The following is a 23,453-nucleotide window of genomic DNA, read 5'->3' on the forward strand; positions in this document are numbered from 1 at the left end:
ATTTACGACGGTCCCTAAAGGCACAGAGCTGAAGGAATAACACAAGATCAAGAAACGGAGAACCAGTCTAACAGGTGAGCTTTTGGGACAAACACAGAGGAGCACCATCCTACAGCCGAACATAAGTAGTTCTCCCTGAGGAGAGGAGCCTAATTTGGGTTCAGAATGTCGCTCCTGGCTGTTTTGGTCCTTTTGGGGACGGGAATGATGGTCAACTGCGGTAAGTGTTGTTTATTTTTTCTTCTTTTTTTTTACTTTGGCAATTTAAAGTGCATTTGTTAAAGTGAAAGTAAAACGGTTTGTGGCATTTGTCTTAGTAACTCAATATATTGTTCTATTAAACTTGGAATATATGTTTGTTGATATTTAGCTATGTGTGTTTAGTTCATAATTTGGAAACCAGAATCCTATGTGGAGGATATATCATACCAGATAACCAGAAACTTCACCTAAACTTCGCCTTTGTTTAGATGAACACTTTAAATGTTAAAGTGTTAAGGATGCTGATGGTGGAAGGTTAATAACAGTCTAAAATTTTTAAAAGGTCAAAACTTTAAAGGAAATTAGTTAATGAGCTCTAATCTCCAACTTATCAAATAATGTTTGGGAACATGGAACATTAAAACGTAGAATGGTTATGGCAGATTAGTTATGTATGAGACTAAAAAATATACATTTAAACTTCAACCCAACAAATATTGTTCACCATTACATAAAATGCTGTTCCAGGAAGGCATCAGTCTTTTTTGATAGTTACAGGTAAACAGCCTAAAGGTGGGGCAGTCTGGCTGAATGTGGCCAGACAGCATTACTGGGATAGTTTTGACATGAGTGCCATCAAGACTTCGGTTTTTGTGTGTGTGTTTTTTGTTCCTGCAGTACATCTGTTTTACTTTTTTCTCTCGCCCCTCTCTGAAAGAGTAAACTTTTTTTAACAATAACTACAAACAAAATATTAAGTATTACAAATGTCTAAACTCAATTTGAAAAATGACAATACCAGGAGCATTTTGAGCCAAAGATTATGACCCATTTTTCACCTAAATAATTTCAAGGTTTACACAATTTATTTTTCTGTCTTTTGTCTTACAGAAAAGCACTCCCTCACCTACATCTACACGGCCTTCTCCAAACCAGTGAATCTCCCAGGGGTGCATGAGTTCACCGCTATGGGTTTACTGGATAACAGTATGATCGACTACTATGACAGTGACAACCAAACAAAAGTTCCCAAACAGGACTGGATGGAAAAGCATCTCGAAAAGGAGTACTGGGAGAAAGGCACCCAGTCCAGAAAGAGCAAGCAGCAATGGTTCAAGGTCAACATCGACATATTGATGAAACGAATGAGACAGAATAACACAGGTGAGATAAAACGAGTTTAGGATACCTAAAGTCAGTAATAACATTAAAGTAGTGACTACTGCAGACACATGTCCGATCTAAATGTCTTTCTTACGACGGCAACAAGATATAACAGTTTATTAATTCTCTAAATCTTTTTATGACTAAAATTATTTTTTATTGATGTATCATTCATTTTTTATCTCGTGTTTTCTTACAGATACTCATATTCTCCAGTGGATGCATGGCTGTGAGGGTGAAACTCAGTCTGATGGCTCACTGAAGTTTATCCGTGGGATGGACATGTACAACTATGACGGAAGCGACTTTCTGTCCTTTGATGACGACAGACAGGTTTGGGTTGCTCCCATTCATGCAGCAGAAGAAACCAAGAGGAAGTGGGATGAGGTCCAGGTGCTGAAGGAATACACCAAGGGCTACCTGGAGAAGGAGTGCATGGAATGGATGACCAAGTTTAGAGACTTTGGGAAAGAGCAGCTTGAAAATGCCTGTGTGTATATTTTCTTGCCTTTAATGTTTTTATTTTTTATCCATATGCTCTCTCTAACAATATGCTTATCTCAGATTTGCTTAAAAATAATTTCCTGAACAAAGTCTAACAAAAAATTCAGCTGTTTGAAAAAAAAAAGGCCTTTTATGTTTTAGGTGCTTAAATGATCTCATGAATAAAAGCATATGACTATGGAAATATCATTGATTAACATTTCTGCCATACATGTTGTCTATTCTACAGCAAACTTTTCCATTTTTCTCTCACCAGCTCCACCTAAAGTGGATTTGTTCACTCGTAAAGCCAAGTCTGAGACAAACACAATTTTGACGTGTCTGGCTACGGGTTTCTTACCAAAGGACATCACAATGAACATCAAAAGAAATGGGCGTGTCCTGACTCTAGAGGACGGGTTGGTGACCACTGGAGTTCGCCCAAATAACGACAACACCTTCCAGAGAAGAGATCATGTAGAGATTTTGAAGTCTGACGTTTCCGTCTACACCTGTGAAGTTAATCATCCTGCCTCTAAAATGCATGTTGAAGAGAAGTGGGGTGAGAAACTTTTTGTTGCACTTATCATATCAGTTTGTTTTTTAAAAATCAAAGCTGGTTGACAAAGTTCAATTCCAATCCAACACCCATCACACTAAATGATGTCTTAATAGCTAGCTTATAAATTACAATGACAGAAATTTCTGTCTTAGTTTGGAGCCGTGGTTGACCTGGTTGCTAAGTGCAATGCTGCCTTTTAGGTGCTGTGATTAGTTAATAGAAGAAACAATCCAGTTTATCTGCATTTCTTCTGTTGGTTTTCCACAACCTTCCCTGCTTAAGACACTCGTAGGCTCACTAAAAGTCACCTTCAATACTTCTAACATTTTGTCATGTTATAAACTCTCTTCAGGGGCTTTGTGAATAACTTTTATCGTACATACCTAAGAGAAATCTCAGAAAAATCTTAGAATTGAAAATATTCTAGTGTTTCATTTCTTTAGATCGGGAAATGATGGGTTGGTTTTTTTTTTTCTTTGTTAGATCTTTTGGTCTACTTTATGTTGTCTGGCAAGTTCTATTTAAGTGACTTAACTGTGCAGGTTTGGCAGCAAAGAGCGGTTAAGGCACTTGAATCCTGTTATCCAGAGCAGAGGACTAACTCATGACTTTACTAATAAAAATTGCATTTTATATTTACTGTGGCTATCTTTGAAAATAAAATTAGTTTGGTCTGAAACTCTTAAATCTGAGAGAAAACAATGATAAAAATAAATATGTAAAGTGTAAAATAGTTAACACCAATGTGAGTTTTTTTTAATTTGTATATCTATAGTTGAAATGGATTCAACTACATACACATTTTATATCTGTTGTAATCTGAGAATTAAAATCCACAGAAGTACTGAACGTGAACTAAAATTAATATGAAATTTGTTTTGTTTTAGATCACATCATTGTGGAAGACAATGGAAATACACCCATCATCATTGGTGCTGTTGTCACCATCCTGATTGTAGTTGCAGCCATTGGAGGGGCGCTTATTTACCTTAAGATGAAGACAAGCCGACTTGGTAAGATATTTTCCCCCTTTATCTATTAAATATAACTTGTATACCTTTTGTTTCACAGTTCTTTTTTATACAACCACAGGTAGTTGTTAGTCTGTAGACTTCAAGTAGGCTTCAAGTCTTCAAACATATTTTGAGGAATAATCTGTAAATTTTTGTCATTATTGTTTAAAACCCCGCTAATTAAAAAAAACATGGTCATAGAGTAGTTTTATTTTTTATCTAAAAGAATATCTGTTTATTTTAAATCATTATATAAAACCATCAACTTCTAAAGTTACTTCTTGTCAAGTTGGGATCATTAGTTTGGGGGATTTAATATACAAATAATTTGGTTTTAAATGTTTTAATAAATGTTTCTGTATTAATAGATTGCCCTAAACGGAAATCAGCTCCTTCAAGTAAGTGCTTTATTTCTTTTAAAGCTTCTGTATTTATTTTCTTTAAAGCTTTTCTTGTTGTTGAACAGTCTATTTTCTGGATCATTAATGTTATTTGTCTAAGTCATCAATCATTATAAAATTTCCTGTGCATTCCCTGTGTTTTCACGTATTTACAACATCAAACAATGTATTTGCATTCACAGTTCTTTTTTTATACAACCACAGGTAGTTGTTAGTCTGTAGACTTCAAGTAGGCTTCAAGTCTTCAAATATATTTTGAGGAATAATCTGTAGATTTTTGTTATTATTGTTTAAAACCCCGCTAATTAAAAAAAACATGGTCATAGAGTTGTTTTATTTTTTATCTAAAATAATATATATTTATTTTAAATCATTATTTAAAACCATCAACTTCTAAAGTTACTTCTTGTCGGGTTGGGATCATTAGGTTGGGGGATTTAATATACAAATAATTTGGTTTTAAATGTTTTAATAAATGTTTCTGTATTAATAGATTGCCCTAAAGGCAAATCCCCTCCTTCAAGTAAGTGCTTTATTTCTTTTAAAGCTTCTTTATTTATCTTCTTAAAAAGCTTTTCTTGTTGAACATCCTATTTTCTAGATCATTAATGTTATTTGTCATCAATCATTATAAAATTCCCTCTGCATTCACTGTTTTCATGTATTTACAACATCAAACAATGTATTTGCATTCACAGTTCTTTCTTTATATAGTCACAGGTAGTTGTTAAATACTCTCTAATGGAAAACTCGTCCACTTACCGATCATTGTTCCAGCACTTACTCATGTTTAAAAATAAATCTGGAAACAAAATATTTCATTTATGAAAATGTTTTCTTCTGAGCTCTAGCTTAACATTCATCCCCTGGATTTTCCAACCATTGGAATGCACACATTTCAGAAAATCAGCATTATCATACCATTAGTCTATAGGCTTCAAGTCTTCAATCATGTTTAACGGAATAATCTGTAGATTTTCATTATTATTGTTTTAAACCCTACTAATTAAAAAAAAAAAAAAAAAAAAAAACAGCGTCTGTGGCCTTCTCTAGTAAGTCACATAACATTAATTTTCTTCACCAAAAAATGTTTTTTTAGTTTTTTTTTTGGTGACATTTTTTTTTCCTTTAGTGTAAACCTTTCAGTATCATACACTTAAATTTAAATAGGTTTAGTCACCATACCTGTAAATGTGTATCTCTATTTGTGCAGACACTAATGGCAACCCCGCCAGCCAAAACAAGGGTATGTAGGATTTCTTTTAATTGCTGTTTTTTTTATTTATGTATGATTCTGCATTAGTGCAGTGTTTGTGAAAGTTGTAGCAATGTGAATGTTTTCCCCAGATATTTATATTCAACACAATACTGACATCATTTACTCAAACAATCACAACCAACCTTTCTAATTTGTACTAAATAAATCATTAAATAAATGTCAGTTGACCAGTACATTGAAATTGAAAACATATATTTTTTAGTGGTACATAGCCATATATTATTACCTAGCCGGCATGTTTATTTAGTTGGGAATGGTGCTGGTTTATGCAAATGACCGCTGTAGATAAGCAACAGCACTCCAGCAACCCTTAACGAATAACTGAAAATAGATAATAGATGGATAAAAATAAAGAAAATAACTGTTTAAAAAGATTTTCAAGCAGTTTGCTCTTCTCATACCTTATCTGTGCTTCTATGTGCAGACGTCAAAGCACCCCTCTTGAATGGAGACAAAGGTATATTTTTACTTTTTTTCACATACTTGAAGTAATTTGTTTATATCACATCAGTTCCTCTCAGTAAAAGTAACGTAAGTGCAAACTATAGGTAGAATATCAATGTAACAGATAAAAACACATCAATTGATACAAATTTCCAGATGCTTTTGATTTAGGTTTTCCTTTGAAGATTATAAAAATGTCAACTTCTTAAAAAGCTTTGCTTGTTGTTGAACATCCTATTTTCTAGATCATTAATGTTATTTGTCTAAGTCATCAATCATTATAAAATTTCCTCTACATGCCCTGTGTTTTCACGTACAGTATTTACAACATCAAACAATGTATTTGCATTCACAGTTAAAGATAAATCTGGAAACAAAATATTTCATTTATGAAAATGTTTTCTTCTGAGCTCTAGCTTAACATTCATCCCCTGGATTTTCCAACCATTGGAATGCACACATTTCAGAAAATCAGCATTATCATACCATTAGTCTATAGGCTTCAAGTCTTCAATCAAGTTTACAGGAATAATCTGTAGATTTTTGTTCAACTTCTAAAGATATTTCTTATCAGGTTGTAATTATTAAGTTGGGAGATTTAATACACAAATAATTTGTTATTAAATGTTTTAATAAATGTTTCTGTATTTATAGGTTCTTCTGATGTCTCCCCTAATTCAAGTAAGTGCTTTATTTCTTTGCAGTGCATTTGTCAATCACCTTCACACTCTAAGTGTCATCTATACTAAAATGTTTGTTTGTTTAGTTTACTCAGCTGTTTGTGAGTAAGGATATATACTAATGTATGTCTTTATTTTTAGGTGTAGCGTCTCTGGGCTACAGTAAGTCACATCCCATTAATGTTCTTCACCAAAAAATGTTTTTTTTTTTGGGGTGGGGGTTTGGTGAAAAAAGAAAACCATTTTTTTCCTGAAGTCATACACTTTGACTGAAGTCATACACCTTAGCTTTGTAACACACAGAGAGATTATGTCAAAGTTTTTATACATACAGGTGAAACCTGAATATTTATCTGACTGCTTGTTTTCAGGCTCAGACGTATCTATTGACATGAAGAACTCTGGAGATGGGCGTAAGTACTGCACACTTACTGATAGATGTGGCATCAGTTATGCTACACAAAAAAAGTGTCCACTGTTTTATCTCCATGTCTTGAGTGCGATGTAATTTAAGTTGTTTTCTTCTCTTCTTTTCCACTTTTTCTCAAAAATGTTTTGCTTCCTTCAAATTCAGAAATTTTCACAATTTGCCTTTCATTTTGACTGCAAATTTTAATGTTTTAGACATACTACTTAAACTAAAAATTGTTAGCTTTAAGTCTAAATGAAGAATTTTATTTAGTTTTTTTGCTTTAATATAGTTTTAGTCAACTATACTTTGCTTCATGTTGGTCACTTGAACATTTATAAAAACTGCATGTCCTGTAGGTTGTCTTAAAGTTGCAACTCTTGTTCCAAGCAATTTGTGTAATCCATTACCAACACTGACACTTGTCCTGTCTCAAAAGTTAGTGTCCTGTTGTAACATTACTAAACAAATGTAACTAATTAAATCAAACAATTATAAAAACAGATTTCACAATGGGAATGCACCTAAAATGACACATTAAAAGAAATGCTTCTGTTGTTTAGATATAATACATTCAAAAACATTTAGCAGTAGTGAGTTTGGTATTTACTGTCTGTACTTGAATCTTTCTATGTAGGTCAACCAGTCAATGTTGCACCTGAAGAGAAAAAGCCCCTCATTGATGGGGGTAAGTTTTCTGTTCATTAACCTTTTTAAATTCAGAACCGTCATCCAGTACTATTCCACAACACATTCAAAACCCTTTTCTGTAGAAAGGGGACACTTAAGGTTCTTAACACATGTGCTTTTCAAACAAATTTACTTTTCCCTTAAATACAACAGTGGCTAAGTTTCATAAGATTGATAAAATTTGAAATATAAATATTTAGATCCATATTACAAGTGTAATTGTAATCCCTCTGCTTTACAAATATAAGACCTACATTTCCACTAAATAATGGAATTTGTAAATATTTCTGTGTTGAATGTTTTAAGTGTTTTTTAAAATATATTTATAAATTCCTCTGCAGACGGAGCTTCTAATCCAAGTAAGTAATTTATTTATTTGCCAATCCATTTGTGAATCACCTTAATACTCTGTAGAAAATACAAGCATCAGGCAGATAAAGATGTTTTTTTAGGTTACTGAGCTCTTTATTGCTACAAAGATATACTAACATATATCTTTATTTTTAGGTCTAAGTTCTGAGAACTCCTCTGGATCAGGCAAGTTACACCCCATGATTTTCTACACTTTAAAATTGTATTTCTATATGAAATTTCTTTCAAATCCCAAAGTGTAAAGCCCAGATTTTCTGTGGTCTTGAAAATTTTTACTGTGGTTTTCAAGACCACAGTAAAAATTTGTTTTATTTTTTTATTTAGAGTTGTTTTAACAGACGTCCAACTTTTTCCCTGCTTTGATCACTTGAGTATTAAAACTATGAACCACTAAGACTTTCTCATAATAGAGTTGAGTGTAGGATAGATAATCACTTTTGTCAGCACAAAGGAAGAAAAAGAAGCTCATAGTTAGATGAAGACAGGGAAAATATGTCTTATTTTCTTAAAAGTATTGAAGAAGTTGATTTAACATGAACATATTCTGTGTATTCTTTAGAACAAACCAATTCAACCCAAGATTCTGGTGCTGATGGTAAGTAACTTTACAAAAATGTAAACTTTTGCTGTGCACATTTTGTAAAAAAATAAAATAAATAAATAAATAAATTTATATATATATATACACTGCTCAAAAAATAAAGGGAACACTTTAACATTTAAGTGAACACTGAAGTGTTCCCTTTATTTTTTTGAGCAGTATATATATATAATAAAATAAACACCTTTTTTTCCTTCAGATTCATCTCCTAGTTCCAACAGTCAGAGCGATGAAGAAAAGTGAAACGAGTCTGAGTAATTAGCTATCTCAGTCGTTTGGAACCAGATTATAAAATGGCAAAAATAATGAGAAATAAATCATGTTCCCAAGTTATCTGAGGAAGGAAAAAATAAGTTTTCTCCTAAATATATTTACTAAATGTTTGGGAATGTGTAGTAAACACTAAGGACAAAGTAGTCAGTAAAGATGCCACTACCTAATTAGAAATAAGAAGAATTGGAAAGATGAGTATATTCAGGTTTTTGTCTTTTCAGTTGACGTTACACTGCAATGTATAAATGTAAAATCGTCTTTTTCTTTTTGACAAATCTACTAAAATCCCCCCAACAAAAGACAGCAAAATAGTAAAAAAAAAGTTTGAAGTGAAAAAAAGACTGTAAGACTTCAAAATAAGAACAAATACTGCAGTGTGAGTTTTTTTGTAGATCTATAATAAATCAAACTCACAATTTGAAAGTATTTTGAGTTAGCTAAGCAGATCAAGTTTGTTACAAGATTACATAAGCTATTTGTAGTAATCTATGAATAAGGGAAGTTTAGTTATTCTCTTTTGGATCTTTACAATGCTTCATGAATGTGTTTGATTACTTTTTGAAGTCTGTATTACATTACTGCTTTAAAAGTTTTTACTCTAGTTTTTAGGGCGTTTTTATTTGTATTTTGGGACTTGAAGGGCTTTTAATGACTAAATATTTTCTACTGTATTTGCACTGGTGGTACAAAGATTGATTTCTTTTTCTTTGTCTAATTGTGACATTCTGAGCAAAGAATAAGTATTTACAACTTTTCTCTAATGATTAAATCACCAAGTTATGTATGCAACTAGATGTTTACGTAGAATCTTTGAAGTATCTTTTAGATCATCATATTGTTACGTTTGCTACTCGGTCTGTTGAGATTTTTTTTAAAAATGTACCTTCATGTAACTGTGTTTTCTATCTGAATAAAACAAAGAATTATTGAAGTTGTTTCTTTTTTATGATGCAAATTTATTTTTACCCAATGAACTGTCACTGAGATATATATTTTTAATAGTTTTCTTCATCCCGTCCAGATTATTTACAAATGAGAAGGTTTGTAGTTTATGTGAAAAGATGTTTAACATTTTTTAACAGGGCATAGATACATCAAGAAAAGAAGTTTTACATTGCACAAAGATTCCCAGAGTTCTCTCAGAGTGCTCCCATCTCAGAATAAAAATGGCTGCCAATGTGTCCCAGCTTGAGAGCGGTTCTGTCAGTTGCTAAGATCGTCTGAATTGAGCTGAAATGCAGAGATAACAGAAATTCTCATCATGGTGTGTTTGACCCTGTTGCTAGGTGCAATGCTGTCTTTTGGTTCCTCTTCTTCTATTTTTATTTACTTCCGCCAACTGGTAAGAAGGGTGTATCAAATATCACCCTCCAAAAAATCTTGTCATCCTGTCATATAAAGTCTAAAAAAAAGAATATGACCTGATAACTTTTACATTTTGAGACTGAAATAAATCAATAAGGTCCACTTTGGCAATGATTGGTTGATACACAAAACAAAGTAGGAGACAAAAAAATCCAATGCACCCCAGAAATCAGTTAACAAAAATTTACCAATGAGTCTCGATTAAGAGTCATGATGGGATATTGAAACTATGCAAGAATGCATTAATTGCACAGACTCAACATTTGATTTTAACTTGATTAATTATAGGCTATAGATATAGTTTTGAATCTAAATCTTTTTTGTTTGAGTTGGATTAACTTTTTATGTTTTTTGATTTTGTTTGTTTGGCTTTTCTGTGGTCCCATCTAATTCTATTTTTATGGTTATTTGTTTAAATAATTAATCTGAGCTCCCTCTATATAAAAAAAACTTTATCATGCTACAGTTTGGATTGATTATTGTTTGTAAAATATGTTTTAACACAAAACCTTGGAGTCTTAATATATATTATTTATGATAATATATATTAAAAAATTTTTAATGAAATATAGTTGTTTCATAATTTTATTTTCTGTGGCAGATGTGGAAGTGGTTGGAAAGTGTGTGTCTTTTAAAAAGGAAGTCAAAAGTTCTCTAATTTATGACATTCCCTAAAGGCACATTGGTAAATCATTAACAGCAACCTACCATAAAACACAGAGAACATTCTAAAGAATCAGCTTTTGTAACAAACACGGAAAGGAGCGCCGTCGAACAGCCGAATATAAGGGATTCTCCACGAAGAGCAGAACCTACTTTGGGTTCAGAATGTCGCTCCTCGCTGTTTTGGTCCTTTTGGGGACTGGAATGACAGTGAACAGCGGTAAGTTTGAGTTGTTTTTGTTCTCTTTTGTTTGTTTTTTTGACAATTTTAAGTTTATTTTTATAAGTGAAAGCAAAATTGTGACATTTGTCTTCGTAACTGATTTTATGTGCTATTGCAGTTCTAAGAATGGTTAAGATTTACCAATGTAGAGTTTGTTAATAAAATAGAAACCTGATACTGTAGAGAAAGGTGGAGCATCTCAGGTAACCAAAAAAAAATCACCTAAATTCCATCTTTTGTGCTTGTTAAATAAGAATGCTGATGATTAATAAAACAAATCTAGAATTTCTAAAAAGGTGAAAACCTAAAAGAAAAATCATTGAGCCCTCACCTGTGATTGGCTCAGAACGTAATAGACTGAGTGGTAAACAAGGGTGCAAAGTACAAAATGTAGCTGTCCTCATAAAGTTATTGTGGCTTTGGCATATTGTTTCTATATTTCATGTCCTTGTCTTTTATTAAAAAAGAGCCCACATCCCTCCATTATAGAGCCCTGTGCAATATAAAGGGTATTTTTCTTACCAACAAGTTAGATAACACAACAAAGATTGAGAGGCAAACACAATTACTAAATGATGTTTGTCAGTTGTGACAGTGTGACACTCATATAGTTGCAATAACTTAGAATAAATATGATAAGATGTTATAAGTGACCTTTGTTACTCTTGTCCTCCAGTCTCATGGGTTTTATTGTCTCAAGTAGAAAGATAAGTTTAATAAATCTGTAAGGTGTGTCCAAATGCTAAATCGAAAGTACATCGTCACATTGAACATTTCCTTAAACCAGTATCATAGGATCTGACCTTGGAGGGTTGATTAAAGTTGATTTACAGCTGTAGAGTGTACAAGTTTCCTGCCAAAGTGAGACCTCTTGAAGCTTAAAGATCTTAGTCTTTGTGATATCTCTTGCCGTTTTCTTACTATTGTATTGGTGACTCTGTTGTTTATCTCTTACAGAGGGAAAATTGATTTTATACAGTATTTGAAATTCTTGTAGGTTTATTTATTTTCTTAGGAAAAGACTTCCCTCATGACACCAGGGCTCCATTTCAGAAAGCAGGGTTAACAGGCCTTGATAAGAAGGCAGATATTCTGAATAAACCCGCTAGGCTCTGTGATACTTAAGAATTTTGGGTTTCAGAACAGTGGATATCAACAAGGTGACTAAATTCTGGGTCAAGTAACCCTGAGTTAAACCTGAATGTAGAGGAAGCCCTCAATAATGAAACACAGATAATGCGGTTCACAATGACAAAAGAGAAAAAACAAGCCTGAAAGTGCACATTTCCCACTGATTGAGTTAGAGGAGAATACCAAAACATATTTAACAAAAAAAAGAAATTCTTCTGCAAAATAATAGCAACAGTTGTGATTCACTTATCCCACTTTCTGAAACGAGGCCCAGGTAAACAATGCACCAGCAATGGTTAAATTTAGCCTTTTGTACACGGCAGTTTTACATTATGTCTAGTTGTTTGTGGTTGCGTTTTCATAAACTATAGACATAAATGTGAATAACATGCTTAGATCTAAAAAAATCAGTCTATAATTTGTGTGATTTGTTTTCTGTTGCTCTAAATGACATAAGATCTGTTTCCAGTGATTGTGTAGTTGACCTCTGTTTTGATCAGTTTACAATTATGAAGCAGCCAAGAAATGATCTATACTTGGTACAAAACAAACAGTGTCAGAAACCAACACAGCAAAATGTGATGTTAAAGGAAACTAAATAAGAAAAGCCCAATATTTGTCAGAACATATGCACAATAAGAGGTGATGAGACTTATGACCTCCCCTGATTTAAGAACAACATTTCTATGATAAAGCAACTACTTAATAACAACAGAAATGACTTTAAGAAACTATTGCTTGTGTGTGTACAGATAAGGGTTGAACACACAGCCTTGAGGTGCTCCCTTGTTTGTGATAGTCTGTTTTAATATTCTGTTTCTATGTTAAATTAATGGCCCCACCCGATTCAAGATGTTCTGAACCTTATAGATGATAAACTGTGGAAATTTTGAGGTCAGGTTTTTTGGTTGATTTATTTTTTTCCAACTTCAGACGTTCCATTTCTGTGAAAGCATTCTTCCCAATTCTCTGTTTCAGATTTGGCCTTAAGACAGATTAATGTGTCAGTATGTTAGAAAATATTTTTTGTAGTGTTGACCTGACTTATTTAGAAATTCAATTTGTCTAAACCAGACTTGAATATAATAAAATGGAAAGACATTTTTTTACAAAGATTTTAGCCTAAATATTGTCATTTCAAGAAGGCTTGAAGTAATAAATAGTCGCTGATATTATAAAAGTAATTCCCACCTTCATTTTTCTGTCTTTTGTCTTACAGAAAAGCACTCCCTCACCTACATCTACACGGCCTTCTCCAAGCCAGTGAATCTCCCAGGGTTACATGAGTTCACTGCTATGGGTTTACTGGATAAAAATATGATTGACTACTATGACAGTGACCACCAAGTTAAAGTTCCCAAACAGGACTGGATGGAAAAGCATCTTGAAAAGGAGTACTGGGAGAAAGGCACCCAGTCCAGAAAGAGCAAGCAGCAATGGTTCAAGGTCAACATCGACATATTGATGAAACGAATGAGACAGAATAACACAGGTACATCTTAATTATTCTCAGAATATTTATTTGTCTAAAAACTAAAGAAATAAAATCTTTTATTTCTTAGTTTTTAATTTATTTATCTTATGTTTTCTTACAGATACCCATATTCTCCAGTGGATGCATGGCTGTGAGGGTGAAACTCAGCCTGATGGGTCGATGAAGTTTGTCCGTGGGATGGACATGTACAACTACGATGGAAACGACTTTCTGTCCTTTGATGACGACAATCAGGTTTGGGTTGCTCCCATTCATGCAGCAAAAGAAACCAAGAGGAAGTGGGATGAGGTCCAGGTGTTGAAGGAATACACCAAGGGCTACCTGGAGAAAGAGTGCATGGAATGGATGAGCAAGTTTAGAGGCTTTGGGAAAGAGCAGCTTTTAAAGGCCAGTAAGTATAACATAATCAGACATTTTCACTATTCTACATTTAGTTTAATCAAAAATAGTGAATTCATTCAGTTTTTGAGACACAAAATAAAGTTTTTTCTTTTCTACTAAATCAAAGCATTTATCTAAAGATCTGAAGGTGTATATTTAAATTAGAAAGATGTTTGTAATATAAGGTAATACTTTGTCAAAGTAATGTAGCATTTATTTCTATTCTGTGAGGTTTTGCTTTTCCATATAGTTAAATTGATAAAATAGAAACATTAAAATAATCTAAACAATGAATTGCTTCCCTGGTAATGCCACATTTCATTTTGTCTTTCAAGCTCCACCTGAAGTCCACTTGTTCACACGAAAGGCCAACATTGAACAAAACATTATCTTGACGTGTCTGGCGACGGGCTTCTATCCAGGAGAAATAATCCTGGAGATCAAAAGAAATGGTCGTGTCCTGACTCCAGAGGATGGGTTGGTGACCTCTGGAGTTCGCCCAAATAATGACGACACCTTCCAGAGGAGAGATCATGTAGAGATTTTAAAGTCTGATGTTTCGGCCTACATCTGTGAAGTCGAGCATCTTGCCTCTAAAAAGCATGTTAATAAGACATGGGGTGAGAAACTTGTTGTTGTACTTCTATATCTAAGCTTACTTATTTAGTTCAGTTCAGTTCAGTTCAGTTTACTTTACTTTACTTAGGTAAATTATCAACATTAAACAGAAAACAATCCTAATCAACAAACCCATAATTTACCAAAGAAGGAATAGGCTGAAGCCAAAGCTTATACTTGCCTACCCTGTTCACATGCTTTGCAGCCTTAGCAGTTATAAGCTAAATTCAAACGAGAATCGTTGGCTGGTTGGTCAAGTTCAGTTCTCATTCAACACCCAGCATACTAAAATGATTGCCACTGTGCTAGCTCACAGTGAATAAGAGAAATAAAAAAAATAAATGAACATTTAAAACGTATTGTAACTCATAAAATATGAGTATATGTATATGCTATAAGTAAAATTACATTAATGTTAATATGTTTTTTGGTTTTTTTTTTTAAAGACATTTTTCCAAAAGTTTTTGGGATTATGAATATGTTTACTTATTTATTTTCTTTAGGGCTTTTTTCAAGCTACAATTTTGCCATGTCTCTTTCTTTTTGTTGAACGTTGAACACTAACTAAATGAAACCTTCAGTGCTTTACAAGTTTGGGATTTGTTTGTGTCCTGGTAGATAGGTTGTTGCTTTTAGAGCAATTTTGGCAGCACGTTAATCCCTGTTTCATAGCTTACTTTAGTTAAGAGTCCAAAAGTCTTAGAAATGATTTGTAGCTTTTTCCCTACTGATTGTCAGAAAATGTTATTACTGTTTGATTTCTTTAGATCAGAGCATAATAGGTTGATTAAAAAAAAAAAAATTGCCTAGTTTGTTTTGTCTGACGGGTCCTACCTCAGATTGTGCAGGTTTGGGAGTGAAGTGTGGCCAAAAAAAATTGATTTCCGTTTTCCAGAACAAGTGATCAGGTCATGATTTTGCCAATGAAAACTGCATTTTATATTTACTTTGATTATCTCTGAAAACAACATTTGTTTGATGATCTGAAACATTTAAATGTGAGGGAAGACAATGGTAGAATAAGGGGAGGATATACTTTCTTTTTTACAGCACTGTAAGTTAAGTTATTTCATATATAGCTAAAGTTCAAGTGGTCCCATATAAAATTCCACATATTATGTATTGAAAGTGAACTAAATCTAATATGAAATTTGTTTTGTTGTAGAAAACCCTTTTGTAGAACACAAAGGAGGAAAAATGGACATCATCATTGGTGTTTCTGTTTCTTTCGGGATTATGGTTGTGGCTGTTGCTGTGACACTTGTCTACCTTAAGCTGAGGACAAACCGACTTGGTAAGATTGTTTTACACGTCTCTTGGAAATATATAATCGATGCCTCCTTACATCCCTTTTGTTAACTATGTTTCATCTGCATCCATTAGAATAAAATACCTGATGAAAATGTTAATCAAAAAATGTAAAAAGTCATTGTTAAATTGTACTAAAACTCACATTTACACCAATGTACACACTAACTGTATAGTATTTTCATTATGCAAATAAATGGGTCTATTAAATTTGTTCTTGTCAGGTACAGAGATCTCTATTGTTTTATTATGAACTAAATGAGGTACCAAAGGTCAAAGTAAACAGTCCATAACTACATTGAAAAGTAGTTAATCTGTTTCCTTTCTTCATGATAGCATATCATGAGGTTTTAGATTCATTGAAGTGTCACCCTCACCAAAAAGCAAGGTACAAGATTTATCAAGAAATCAAGCCTAGTATTCATTTCTTTCTTTGACCAGAAAAACCCTGAAAACCTTCTAATCATTTTCATGTGTACAGTTCAGATATATTTTGATTATTTTGATTATTTTACTTAAATAGTATAACCCTGAGTCTTGCTTTGGGACAACCATAAATGCTGAGCTGGAGCTTCTAACAAAAGTGTTAAAACAGTTCTAGTATTGACGATAGTGAAATATAAATATTTTGTTATTGAATGTTTTAATAAATATGTGTCTTCATTAATAGATTGTGATGAAGAAAAATCTTCTCATTCAAGTAAGTACTTAATTTCAATGCATTCATCAATCACCTTAATACTCTGTCAGGCATATTAGGATGATTTTTGCAATTACTGGACTGTTCACTGTTCCTAAGATATACCAATGTATGTCTTTATTTGTAGGTTTAAATTCTGTTGCCACCTCTGGATCTGGTAAGCCACACCCATTGATTTTTTTTACACTGAAAAATGTTCTGTCAGCAATTTCCTATAAAACCTTAAGGGTAAACCATAGTCTCATATACTTTGATGTAAATGTCTCATATAAAACGGTGCCCAGGAAACAAAGTGACTTTTTTAAATCAGAGTTGTTTTTTACATGGCAGACATTCATTTATTCCTAGGCTCTGCTCTGATTAATCTTAAGTGCTGAAACAAATTTCTGTTTGGTCAAATTTATTCTAATAGAGTTCATTGCAAGATAGATAATTACTAGACTTGCCACATAGCATCATAAGCTCCTTTTTTCTTAAAAGTAAAAAGGCTTTAAGGATACGTTAAAGCATATCAAAATTGGTCATTTGAAAATATTCATCAGTATGTTCAAAATAAATACAGCACTATGCAAGAAGTTTGGGTAACACTTTATTTGACGGGTTATGAATAAGCCTGTCATGACACCATCATAACATGACATAACACCTGTCATGAATGTGAGTAAGGTAAGTCTTCCTGAATATTTATGACTGTTGTCTAAGTGTAATTCTGTAAGTCATGACAGTTTTAATACAAAGTTGACAACTTGACATTTACCAAGAAATCATGATCTGACATGAATTTGTTATAAAAGTATTACTGATTACACATTAAAAATTATGTAGATTTATGTTCTTAAAGCTAAAGTTTAATCAATAATACTTTTATGACAAATTTATGTCATGATTTCTTGGTCAATGTCAAGTTGTCATAACAAAGATATTTTTAATAATGTCAACTTTGTATTAAAAGTCTCATGATTTACCGAATAACACTTTATGACAACAGTCATAAATATTCATGAAGACTTTCTTATGTTCATGAGATGTGTTATGTCATGTTTATGCTGGTGTCATGACAGACTTATTCACAACCCTTCAAATAAAGTGTTACCAAAGTATGACAAACGAAATAGAGTTTTCACTTCATGTCTTGTATATACCTGTCCGTGAAGACAGTTACTCTGGCAAGCAAACTTAGTCTTTCAACAGTGTTAATTTTTTTATGATGTTAAGATAAAAATATATAAAACAAATTTTAGGACATGAATCCTGCTGTTTATAATTGATATTTGTTGTAGATGAAAATGCCAAAGATGCAGAATCAGCTGAGAAAGATAATCTGCTGCAAAGTAAGTGCTACGTTCTGTTCAATAAATTTTGTTTGTGCAAAATAAATTCACAATAGTCATTGCAGAGTTAATTCTGTAAAATATTCTCCAATTCTGATTGATCCAGTTATGTTTCTTTTAAATTAAGAAAAATAATTGAGTAATTTTAAAATGTCAAATATCAGATCCAAAAATGTACTTAAAAATTTATGTAAAGTACATTTTTAGGTAAATTTAAAGTAAATATGCGTTTTAAATTAAATACATTTCTAGAGTCATAATTTTGTTTTAGCCATAGAATTTAAACTAAAGTATTGTTATCTTGAAGTCTCAGTTTGTATTCTCTCTTTTGATTTAGTTAAATTTTAGTCACCTAAGTTTACTAAATGTTAGTAAAAATGTGCGTCAGCATATCAAGGAGAGTAAATAATCATCTTTGTGACAGAGACTTTGCATGGTGCACCATGAGCTCTGAGTCTGGTTGTTACTGACATTTGTGTAGCATTTATAAAAATATCTTATATACGTAGTTTGTATTAAAGTTGCAAAAACATTTCCCAATAAATTTGTCAACAACAACCTTAAAATCTATGGCAGCCTCCTTTCAATCACATTATACAGGCCACAGTTTTAGATACAGTACATAGAAACATATTTTATTTTATATTTGAGCAATCCATTGCCAACACTTATATTTAATTTCTTGCTTTTAAACATAGACTAAAGGATATTTTTGTAATGTAATGTAATGTAACAAAATGAACCCATTGCTGATTATATGTGGGTAGATGTTGTAGTCTTCTTTCTCTTGGATCACACTTGTAGCATTTTCAGGCTAACATGAATTGTTCCTAATGTTTTGTCTGGTGTAATAAAGGTTTAACTATTCAACTTATAGTGTGACAGTGATCTTATCCAAAAAACAAAAAAGTGCCTTGTGAAATTATTGGAGAAATTGGATCAAATTACTGTTAAACTGAATGCACAATTGGAATGCACCGAAAATAACAGATTAAAAAAAATATGTTTATGTTATAATATTACGTTACATATATTCAAAAACAGGTAACAGTAGTGAGTCTGTATTTACCGTCTGTGTTTGATTCATTTTGTGTAGATAAACCAGTCCTTGATATAAAGAAACCTGGTGAGAACAAGCCCCTCCTGGATACTGGTAAGATTGTTTTTCCAGTACTCTTTTCAACATTCATGCAGTCATAGCATTAAATCAGTATATAAAAACGCATTCTCTGTCGGACAGGGGACACACGTCTGTGTTTCCTAAGCAATATGCTTTTCCTTCAAATGTATCTTTTTCCCCAGACATGTCTGTGACTAGACTTTTCCCATAGCATCATAAGCTCATTTTTTCTTAAAAGAAAAAGGTTTAAGGATATGTTAAAGCATATCAGATGAAAATGTTCATCAGTATGTTCAAAATAAATACAGCACTTTGCAAGAAGTCTGACAAATGAAATATAGTTTTAATTTAATGTCAGTGCAGACAGTAACTCTGGCAAGCAAACTTAGTTTTTCAACAGTGTTATATTTTTTTTATGCTGTTAAGATAAAAATATATAAAACAGATTTAAGGACATGCTGCTGATAATTGATATTTGTTGTAGATGAAAATGCCAAAGATGCAAAACCAGCTAAGAAAGACAATCTGCTGCAAAGTAAGTGATACGTTCTGTTCAATAAATTTTGTATATGCAAAAAAATTGACAATAGTCATTGCAGAGTTAATTCTGTAAAAAGTAATTTAGTAATTCTAAAATACCAAATGTCAAACTTAGGATGCAAGTTTGACTTTAAATATGTATTTAAAGTACATATTTTAAGTAAATTTTAAATTACATGTTTATTATTTTGTGCTACATCCCTCTGCTTTACAACTACTAAGCCTACATTTACTTAGTATCCGTGGGACAAAATTACAAATAGTTTTTAGTTGAGTCTTTTGAAAACTGTTTTTTGTTGGGGTTTTTTTTGCCTTGATAAGTCCTCCAGTCTAATTATTATTTTTTTGCTAAAGATAACTCATTAATTACCTTACTACTATGCCAAACAAGAAGCAAACTATTTATTTTTTTGTTTTATAAGCTTATATAAGTCCTTATATGTATAAAGATACACCACTATACGTCTTTATTTGTAGGCCGAGATTCTATGATCACTTCTGAGTCGGGTAAGTAACACCCATTGCTTTTCTAAACTTTCAAATATTGTTTATCTCAAAATTTTCTATAAATCATATGGTGTAAAAAATAAATAAATAAATAAACAGTGTACAACATCAGTCCATAAGGTTGGTTAGATACGATCTTCACTTTCAGAAGCTTGAGAGTATAACATTTCAGGTAGTGGATAAAGTAATGAAATGTCTGGTAGAAAACTCTTATCCACTTACTGGGCACCTGTTTCCAGCATTTACTCATATTACATATTGATCTGTAATGTAACCAAAAATGTTAGTTAATGAAAAGTTATCTTTAAATGTCTCTGATTAGGCTTGAACACTTTGATAAAATGTGTGTGGCTATGCTAAATATTCATGGAAAGTTCCTTTGTAATGAACCAGCTATACTATAGCAGAGAAAAAAAAGGAAGAGGTGAGCAGTCCTTACACAAGGGTGATTTACAGCGCTAAGGCCTCCTCCTGGATTTCATTGATTGATTGATGGAGCAGTGTGTTTGTGTAGATACTAGTAGGACCATAGGGACGGGCACAGGAGCTTGATTTATTTTTTTTCACAGATTATCTGTCTCATTTGACATTGTCACAACATAGTTATAGTTTTAGCTATTTTTATGTAAAAACATATGTTTTTATTAAAGTTACATACTGCGGTTTTAATTGTGTTATGAAATTGATTATTCAGTAATTTTAGTGAACATAATATTTATTTGCAAGGATTTGCTGCAGATCATAACTTTGTTTTTGTATTAATAGATTCCACTAAAGACAGAGCCTCTAATCCAAGTAAGTACTTCATTTCTTTGTGATGCATCACCTTACTACTCTGTTGAAAGTGATGCACTCTAATATGGACATTTTCTTTAGAATACTGAACTGTTTATTGGTTCAAAGATATGTAAACACATGTCTTTCTGTGTAGGTCTAAATTCTGAGGATTCCTCTGGATCAAGTAAGTCACACACATTGATTTTCTAAATTTTGAAACTGTTTCAACGTTGAATTAGGGAGTGTGGCCAGCAGCAGCTTCTTTAGATTTAAAGTCACAAGAGACCCTAAAACAGCTCATTCTGGAAGGAGCTCAAACTAGTCAGAACTGACCAAACCGAAACCTCATTATCTAAGAATGATGTTGTAAAAAAACAAAAACAAAAAACAAATAAAAAAAACATGTTTTGCATAGCTCACAAACCAATCCTAATCTGTTCAAAGAAGTATAATAAGTTACCTTTACATTTGTGGCTTGTGCAAATGAAAGGGCAGACTTTCATCAAAAATAATTAAGAATAATAACATGGAAAACTTTAAACAGAATTCAGAAAACTAAGAGTTGTGTCTCAGTGATGCATGGTGACAAGCTTTCAGTTATGACCTCTGTGCTTGTCTATATGGTTCATTAGCAAGAGTTTTCCTGTGCAAGGATCAATATATATTATTGAGTAGCATATGAGGCAGCTTTGGATTGAAATATGCCTCAAAAAGCACATCTAAAACATTTCTGCATCTTGCAGCTTGGCCAATGATGTACACATTCTGTTAATAAACTTTATAGAACATCAGCTGTGTGCACATGTCCAAGTCGTGAACATGAACACATTTTCTGTATCTTTTAGGACAAACCAATCCATCCAACGATTCTGGTGCTGAACGTAAGTAACTTCACACTTAACATGTTTGCTGTGTGTTTCAATACAGAAAAAACTTATTGTGCTAATTATGTTTACTGTTTTGTAAAAACCATAATGTAACCCAATTTTTTATTTACTTCTGCAGTGGGCTCATCTCCTAGTACCAGCATTCACAGCGAGTGACACGAGTCTGAGTAGTTCACTTTCTCAACTGTTTGGAACCAGATTTACCACAATACATAAAATAATCATGGCATGATATCGTATAGGAACTTGTAAAATATACTACTTAATGATCTACATGAAAAAAAAAACTGAATTTGGGCTAATTCAGTCTCTGCTTTATGTGTAACACTGATTGTCTCCAGTTCCAATTTAAAAGAAATAAACTAGTCAAATTCTTGTAGAAATTGTGAAACTGAGACAAGTTTTCTTTTTGTTCAAATAAAATAAATAAAAAATAAACTGTGTTCCCTGGCTGATCTACAAAATCTGACATTTAAAACCTACTTACAGATAGAAAGAATTGGACAAATGATTATGTTCAGTATTAATATTATTTAAGCAGACAAAATACTACTAAACTATGTGACTTCCAAATAAAAATGTACTTCAATGTGATTTCTTTTTGTAGACTTGAAGAGTAGAAATAAAACTTAGAGTTTGAAAATACGTTGGATTAGCAAAGTAAAATGTATTTGTTTAAATCTGAACTCTACATATACTACTTGCTCCCATCTATGAATTAAGGGATTTCTTTTTAAATTCATTTGGATTTTTGAAATGTTGAAAAAAAGGTTTGTTTCATAAATGTGTTCTTTTAAACATTTGCTTTAATGAGTTGATTATTCTTATTTCTTATTTTCTATGGTCTCCATTATTAATGGAATACAAGATTGTTCCTTAAAAAATAGTCTTTCCAAGTTGTGTGATAAATGGCATAAATGTTTTCTACATTAAATTGCACCTGTGGTACAAAAATTACAGAAATAATCTTATTATGTATGTCAAATAATAAGAATATGAGCAAAATATTGGCATTAGCGCCTGGCCTCAAATGGTTAACTCATGTTTTTTGCAATAATGCAGTTTTTATTTTTTATTTTTTTACTAATTTTACTGTATCACTTATGTGATCATATCTTTACATGTCTCCTATTCACTGGTCTTTTGTGAGAGAACTTTTTCAAATGATTTAGACTTCTGAACAGAACACTACTGAATACTGAAACCTGTGTGTTTTTGTTTCCCTCTGAATAAATAAATCAAAAATATTCTATAAGTTGTTGCTTTTTTCATGTTTATGTGAAGTTTTGTATCATTCTGTCCAGTTTTTTAAGTTTTAGCTAATATCAAGATGATGTTAAAAAATTCTAAGTTTTAAAAATATCTATAACATGATGCTGGGGGTCTTAAAAGAAGCTTTATTAGCAGGGCGTAACTACCAGAAGTTTAATCACCATAGTTTTGACTTTGGACTTAATGAAAAGTTCCACTGTACAGAAAAGCGAAAGGACAATTACAGGGCAGATGATTGCTCTAACTCAGCTTTGCATAAGTTCTACATAAGCATAAGTTCTAATATTTGTAAATGATCAAATATTGATTTACAAGTGTGCATAGTATGTAAGACTTTGAAATAAGTTTCTCTGATTTGATAATAATTAAGAAAAACACATTTTATTTGAGCTTTTAAACTGGTTCCAAAATAGTATGCTTTTTTCTAACATTGAAATCAAACAGTGTGACTTTTGAAAATGATTCACAGGTGTAGATGTCCCTTTAGCATTTAATAAGTCAAAACTTTTTTTTTAAACAAAGCTTTAATGTAAAATTTTATTTTAAGTTAACAGTAAGATCCC

At 32.2% G+C, this 23,453-nt stretch overlaps 2 protein-coding genes across 2 annotated transcripts; both read left to right on the top strand.

Annotated features, from left to right (window-relative positions):
* The first annotated feature begins 43 nt into the window (after window positions 1–43).
* LOC103472789 (H-2 class I histocompatibility antigen, Q10 alpha chain-like) lies at window positions 44–9,503 on the top strand. Its single transcript, XM_017307618.2, has 17 exons — window positions 44–220; window positions 1,093–1,365; window positions 1,565–1,855; window positions 2,126–2,410; window positions 3,298–3,423; window positions 3,792–3,821; window positions 4,318–4,347; window positions 5,038–5,070; window positions 5,528–5,560; window positions 6,202–6,228; window positions 6,369–6,389; window positions 6,599–6,640; window positions 7,274–7,324; window positions 7,668–7,685; window positions 7,834–7,863; window positions 8,258–8,293; window positions 8,499–9,503. The coding sequence occupies exons 1-17, from the start codon at window positions 166–168 to the stop codon at window positions 8,540–8,542; spliced, it is 1,425 nt and encodes a 474-aa protein (XP_017163107.2). The 5' UTR covers window positions 44–165; the 3' UTR covers window positions 8,543–9,503.
* Window positions 9,504–10,565: 1,062 nt separating this feature from the next.
* Window positions 10,566–22,877, top strand: LOC103472788 (H-2 class I histocompatibility antigen, Q10 alpha chain-like). Its single transcript, XM_008422622.3, has 15 exons — window positions 10,566–10,820; window positions 13,174–13,446; window positions 13,550–13,840; window positions 14,166–14,450; window positions 15,614–15,742; window positions 16,427–16,456; window positions 16,584–16,613; window positions 17,737–17,787; window positions 18,884–18,940; window positions 19,392–19,442; window positions 19,925–19,954; window positions 20,720–20,749; window positions 20,886–20,915; window positions 21,577–21,612; window positions 21,737–22,877. Exons 1-15 carry the CDS (start codon window positions 10,766–10,768, stop codon window positions 21,772–21,774), a joined length of 1,416 nt encoding a protein of 471 aa, XP_008420844.2. The 5' UTR covers window positions 10,566–10,765; the 3' UTR covers window positions 21,775–22,877.
* The last annotated feature ends 576 nt before the right edge of the window (window positions 22,878–23,453 follow it).

This window comes from Poecilia reticulata, chromosome 11, assembly GCF_904066995.2.
Source record: "Poecilia reticulata chromosome 11, P_reticulata-male-v2, whole genome shotgun sequence".
Classification (NCBI taxonomy): Eukaryota; Metazoa; Chordata; class Actinopteri; order Cyprinodontiformes; family Poeciliidae; genus Poecilia; species Poecilia reticulata.

Excerpts from the sequence above, each read along its gene's own strand:
- LOC103472789 (XM_017307618.2), top strand. The coding sequence starts at position 166 with ATGTCGCTCCTGGCTGTTTTGGTCCTTTTGGGGACGGGAATGATGGTC. Across the intron at positions 5,071-5,527 it reads CCCCGCCAGCCAAAACAAGG|ACGTCAAAGCACCCCTCTTG; the intron begins GTATGTAGGATT and ends TTCTATGTGCAG. Across the intron at positions 6,641-7,273 it reads GAAGAACTCTGGAGATGGGC|GTCAACCAGTCAATGTTGCA; the intron begins GTAAGTACTGCA and ends CTTTCTATGTAG.
- LOC103472788 (XM_008422622.3), top strand. The coding sequence starts at position 10,766 with ATGTCGCTCCTCGCTGTTTTGGTCCTTTTGGGGACTGGAATGACAGTG. Across the intron at positions 19,443-19,924 it reads GAAAGACAATCTGCTGCAAA|GCCGAGATTCTATGATCACT; the intron begins GTAAGTGATACG and ends CTTTATTTGTAG. Across the intron at positions 20,750-20,885 it reads AGACAGAGCCTCTAATCCAA|GTCTAAATTCTGAGGATTCC; the intron begins GTAAGTACTTCA and ends CTTTCTGTGTAG.